General features: G+C 61.4%; 1 protein-coding gene across 2 annotated transcripts; it reads left to right on the forward strand.

Moving 5' to 3' along the window:
- The first annotated feature begins 1,233 nt into the window (after positions 1-1,233).
- On the forward strand, positions 1,234-4,788 carry ZBTB12 (zinc finger and BTB domain containing 12). 2 transcript variants are annotated; one of them, XM_079781231.1, is made up of 2 exons: positions 1,234-1,532; positions 2,031-4,788. In XM_079781231.1, the coding sequence occupies exon 2, from the start codon at positions 2,052-2,054 to the stop codon at positions 3,429-3,431; it is 1,380 nt and encodes a 459-aa protein (XP_079637357.1). In that variant the 5' UTR covers positions 1,234-1,532; positions 2,031-2,051; the 3' UTR covers positions 3,432-4,788. The 2 variants fall into 2 exon arrangements, with proteins under 2 accessions (XP_079637357.1, XP_079637358.1); XM_079781232.1 differs by lacking the exon at positions 1,234-1,532 and adding an exon at positions 1,747-1,818.
- Positions 4,789-5,824: the final 1,036 nt, after the last annotated feature.

A 5,824-nucleotide genomic window follows, 5' to 3' on the forward strand; every position in this document is an offset into this window, starting at 1 on the left:
GGCCTGCGGACTGAAGGGTCCCAGGTTCGATTCCAGTCAAGGGCATGTACCTTGGTTGCGGGCACATCCTCAGTAGGAGGTGTGCAGGAGGCGGCTGATTGATGTTTCTCTCTCATCGATGTTTCTAACTCTCTATCCCTCTCCCTTCCTCTCTGTAAAAAAATCAATAAAATATATATTAAAAAAATAAAAATAAAATAAAATAAAAGCTGTGGCTGGGATGCCTGGTGTGGGAGTGACAGAGAAAGGGAAGGCAGCGGTGGAGAGTTAGGGGAGGTCTTGTTTAGGACGGTGAAGCTCTGACCGTGTCAATTTGGTGTACGGCTGCAATTGGGAAGATGAAAGACAGTGGAATCTTACTAACGTAAGTAACCACATAATTAGAAGTAGACATTCTAGGGCTACTTGTGTAGTAGGGTGCAATGGATGGGGGAGGGCATCCCCAGTTCAAGGGGAAGGCTGGAGGGCCATTGCCTGGGCTCAGCTATAAGAATGGGGAGCCTTAGCCCGTTTGGCTCAGTGGATAGAGCGCGGACCTGCAGACGGAAGGGTCCCGGGAAGGTTCCTGGTCAAGGCACATGCCCGGCTGCCAGCTCCATCCCCAGTGGAGGGCGTGTGCGGGAGGCAGCCGATCAATGATTCTCTCTCATCGTTGGTGTTTCTCTCTCTCCCTCCCTTTCTGAAATCAATAAAAATATATATTTTTTTCAAATGGAGAGGAGGGAGGATGGTGGATTTTACACATGGGATGGGGGAACGCTGAGGGCACTGGGTGGTCGGGCCTGCAGGGCGGGGTGGGTACCAGCTTCAGAGGAGTTGGGGGAATCTGGAAGTGCGCCCACCCATCAGCAGGGGACGAGCGCGTGGCCACAGGGACCAGCGCTCAGAGAGGGCGGCCTGGGGCCGTGGCTCTAACTCGCCGCTGGGCACGGCTGGGCCCGAGCGGTACCGCCCGGGCAGCAGGTGGCTGCGCCGCCCGCGGGAGACCAGCCCCGGGACGGGGGCGCGGCGGGCGGGGACGCGCACTGGAGGGCGCCTGGCGGGCGGCGGGGCGGGGCGGGGCGGCGGCGGGGCCGTGGCGGCAGTGGGCACGCACGCGCAGACCGGCCTTCGCGCCCGGAGGCACCGAGGAGGGGGAGCGGGGACGAGGGGGGTGGAGCGTATTTCCGCTCTGGCGGACAAATAATACCGGCCAAAGGGGAGGCCAGGCCCTCCGGCCCTTTAACCGTGTGGGGGGGCTGGTGCTGAAAGCGGGGTCGGAAAGGGGGGAACTCCTGCTCCTTTAATTCCCTCCCCTCTTCCTCCTCCCAGAGTTCTCGCCGCGGCCGCCGCGCGCGGAGCCTGGAACACTCGGCACGAGCCGCCCCCGCCCCTCCCTCCTGACGCCCACGCGGAGCCAGCCCCGCGCGCGCGCCCCGTGCACCCCCGCGCCTGCGCGCTGCCCGGGCCCGGCCCAAGTGTGGGGGCGCCGGCGGCCCCGGGGGGGTGGGGGAAGTAGGGGGGCAAAAAAACAGCACGCGGACCAGGGCCAGGTGAGAGGCGCGTGCACTCAGGGTCTTGGGGCTGGCGGGGCGTGCCACGGAGCTCTGAGCGGGGGGTGGGGGGGCGTGCACCATGCGTGCAGGCGGTGGGGGGGAAGGACGTGAAAGGCGCGTGCAAACGTGCAAAGTGGGGGCGGAGGAAGGAGGCAGCGAGTAAAGGGGGCGGGGTGAGAAGATCCTGCAACCCGGGCACCCCGGAGCCCAGAGCCTCAGGCCTCCACTCCTGTTCCCGTGGGCGCTCGGGCTCGCCCCATCCTCGCGGGCGGTTGGACTGGGGGTATGGACGCCGCTGCCCCGCCCCCGGGAACCACGCCTCCCTCTCCGGGGAGGGACAGCGCCCCCACCCCCACCCCGGGGCTGGGGAAACTGAGGACTGAAGACTGGGAGATGTGATGCCGGGGGGCCGGGCGAGATGGGGACGAGGGGCCTGGAGCCGTGTCTGGGGAGAGCCAGAGACCTTTGTCTCTGACCGGTTTCCTTCCCAACCAGGGTTGCCCACCCCCCGCCACAATGGCCTCTGGGGTGGAAGTCCTGCGCTTCCAGCTGCCGGGCCACGAGGCTGCTACACTGCGGAACATGAACCAGCTCCGCGCAGAGGAGCGGTTCTGCGACGTGACCATTGTGGCCGACAGCCTCAAGTTCCGAGGTCACAAGGTCATCCTGGCCGCCTGCTCCCCTTTCCTGCGGGACCAGTTCCTGCTGAACCCCAGCTCCGAGCTGCAGGTCTCGCTCATGCACAGCGCACGCATCGTGGCCGACCTGCTGCTCTCCTGCTACACGGGCGCCCTGGAATTCGCCGTCAGGGACATCGTCAACTACCTGACGGCCGCCTCCTACCTGCAGATGGAGCATGTGGTGGAGAAATGCCGGAATGCCCTCAGTCAGTTTATCGAGCCCAAAATAGGCCTCAAAGAGGATGGGGTCAGCGATGCCAGCCTTGTGAGCAGTGTCAGTGCCACCAAATCCCTCCTCCCTCCTGCCAGGACCCCAAAGCCAGCCCCCAAGCCCCCACCCCCACCCCCTCTGCCCCCTCCCCTCCTTCGGCCTGTGAAGCTCGAGTTCCCGCTGGATGAGGATCTGGAGCTGAAGGCTGAGGAAGAGGATGAGGATGAGGATGAGGATGTGTCCGACATCTGCATCGTCAAGGTGGAGTCTGCCCTGGAGGTGGCACACCGCCTCAAACCTCCCGGAGGCCTGGGAGGAGGTCTGGGCATCGGAGGCGCCGTGGGCAGCCACCTGGGGGAGCTGGCCCAGAGCAGCGTGCCCCCCAGCACCATGGCCCCACCGCAGGGCGTGGTGAAAGCTTGCTACAGCCTGTCCGAGGATGCGGAAGGGGAGGGCCTGCTGTTGATCCCTGGAGGCCGGGCCAGCGTGGGGGCCACCTCTGGCCTGGTGGAGGCGGCAGCAGTGGCCATGGCTGCCCGGGGGGCGGGGGGCAGCCTCGGGTCGGGGGGCAGCCGGGGGCCCCTGCCCGGGGGCTTCTCCAGTGGCAGCTCCCTGAAGAACATCAAGTGCACCAAGTGCCCGGAGGTGTTCCAGGGCGTGGAGAAGCTGGTCTTCCACATGCGGGCGCAGCACTTCATCTTCATGTGCCCGCGCTGCGGCAAGCAGTTCAACCACAGCAGCAACCTCAACCGCCACATGAACGTGCACCGCGGCGTCAAGTCGCACTCCTGTGGCATCTGCGGCAAGTGCTTCACGCAGAAGTCCACGCTGCACGACCACCTCAACCTGCACTCCGGAGCCAGGCCCTACCGCTGCTCCTACTGCGACGTGCGCTTTGCTCACAAGCCTGCCATTCGGCGGCACCTCAAGGAGCAGCACGGCAAGACCACGGCCGAGAACGTGCTGGAGGCCAGCGTGGCGGAGATCAACGTCCTCATCCGCTAGCGCTGGCCCGGCTCCGGGTCGGTGGGAAGGGGTCCCCTGGCCCAGGAGAATTGGGGGTCGAGGACACGCAGTGATGGTGGGGAGCCTGAGCAGACACACACATCCTGAGGGAGGGGCCCGCGATCCCATGGACAGAAGAGCCTGCCTCCAGAAGAAAAGCGGGGAGAGGGAGAGGGTTGTTCTTTGAGAAGGCCCAGGGAGTACGGGACCCCAGAGAGACGGACTTCTCTTCGAGGTGCATGGGTCTGTGGAGGGAGGGAACGGGCCCTCCGGAATGAGGAGGCAGAGGGACTGGAAATGTGTTTTTCCTGGCCAAGCTGCCCAGCGAGAGGTCTGCCATTTCTTGAGGTGGGGTGGGTGGGAACGGGAGGGGATTTGGCAGGGATTCCGTACATGCTCCTGCTTAGAATAGATTCTTGGGAGAGGGACTGGTAGGGGGAAGGATGATTGAACCCCAGAAAAGGAAGGGGGACAGGTCTTGCATGCTGGGGAATGGGACTGTGGGTACAGGGCTCACCAAAATTCTAGGAAGAACAAGGTGGCAGGTAAGAGAAATGGGGAGAGCATCCTGGGTAGTATCGGGAAGTGGGGTACAATAGCAAGAACGGGAATCAGGGGGTGGGGAGAGGGCACTTAGATGAAAGGACACAAGAAGAGCTGTTTAGGGGGAGGGAGAGGAGTAGAGACTTATACAGTATTTTTTAAAAAACACGTATTGATTTTTTTCTGGAGTTTGGGGTTTTAGGTTTTTTTTTTTTGCTTTTGTTTTCCACAAAATAAAAAAAAAAATCTTTTTTTTTTTCTTTATGCTCTGTCTGGCAACTGCTTGTAAATGACTCTCCCGCCCTAAGCAGCCTCTTGTGTGCTCAATACCCAGAGGTCACAACTCATGCAGGTCCCAGGCCCGACGCAGGCTGACAGGGAAGGCGAGTGTCACCAGTGGGCTCTCTGGCCGGGCCCTTCCAGTTAACCCTCCACACCTGCCAGGCACCTGGAGCACGGGTGCCCTGTGACTGGCCGTGGTGGTAGCCGTGACCTGCTCCGCGGGCGTTTGGTACCGAGGCCGGGGTGGGCTGCAGGTGTGATCGCTGTGCCCACCGAAGTTGCAAGCAGGAGCCTGTGTTTGGTCTGGGGAAAGGAAAGCTAAAAACCACCAGGTGGGAAGTGTAGGTCTCCGGAAACTACAATTCCCAGAAAGCCCTACTGGAATAGCTCCTAACCAAAAAACAACTACAGTTCCCAGAAAGCCTTGAATTGGCCTACATCCCAACCACCTGTCTGTGTCAAATACTGTTTGTGAAATCAGTTTCCCAACTTCGACCAGATGTAATACCTAAAGCAGGCGTCCGCAAACTACGGCCACATGCGGGTGTTTTTGCCGTTTTGGTTTTTTACTTCAAAATAAGATATGTGCAGTGTGCATAGGAATTTGTTCATAGTTTTTTTTTTAAACTATAGTCCGGCCCTCCAACGGTCTGAGGGACAGTGAACTGGACCCCTGTTTAAAAACTTTGAGGACCCCTGACCTAAAGGGACGGTACCCTAACTAGTTCTATCGAGGTTGTCCATCTTGGCCTAATATTCATACTCCACTTTCTGCTGGGCTGGGACGCACGGAGTGCCTGGCTATGCTTGTGAAGTGTTTGGCAAAAAAGGTTACTTACTTGAGTGTCAGCGGACAGTAGTGACTCTGGGGCCCTGGGGGGCTTATGGAGATTCCTAGGGCATGTGTTGGGGTGAGATGTCTGGTATAAACGGAAGAGACACCTCTCCCCCGCCAAAGGGGACATGAAGCAGCCTGCTAGAACCAGCCGAGTCTGTGCGCCCCATAGCCCCCTTCTTTTCAAATTATAAGGAAGTTTATTTAGAAAGTTACAGAGGTGGCGTGAGCCAGCCGGGCTGCGAAGGCGCAGGAAACAGGTTACACAGCCTCCGAAGGGCCCCTGGAGCTCAGGGGAACCAAAGGCAAAGGCGCGGCGCCTGGGGGAGGGGAAGGCGCCCGCCTGCTCGGGGCGGGACTGCGAGTCCCCATCGCCCCTTCGTGCTCTAGAGAAGCCAGGCCCGAACGGAGGCCCAACCTGCTATCTGCAGACCCAACACTGGAAAGCACCTACACGTGGGAGCAGCACCGCGGGCCAGGCTGGACATACAGCCACGGTCCGGAGGCCGGCGCTCCGCTTGTACCCAAAACCTGAGGGAGGCCACCCCTGGACCCGCGCGCCCGCGTGGTTCCCCGCCCCAGCGCCGCGGAGCCGAAAGCAGGAACCACAGGCCTCTGCCCGCAGCCTCCGCCGAGGCCGCTCTCCGGGGAAAATGGCCAGAAAGCGCGCGGTGGCTCCTTTAAGGCCCTTCCCGGCCCGCCCTCCCGGCCCACGTGACCCGGGGCGGCCGCG

Source organism: Cnephaeus nilssonii (assembly GCF_951640355.1).
Source record: "Cnephaeus nilssonii genome assembly, chromosome: 9".
Lineage (NCBI taxonomy): Eukaryota > Metazoa > Chordata > Mammalia > Chiroptera > Vespertilionidae > Cnephaeus > Cnephaeus nilssonii.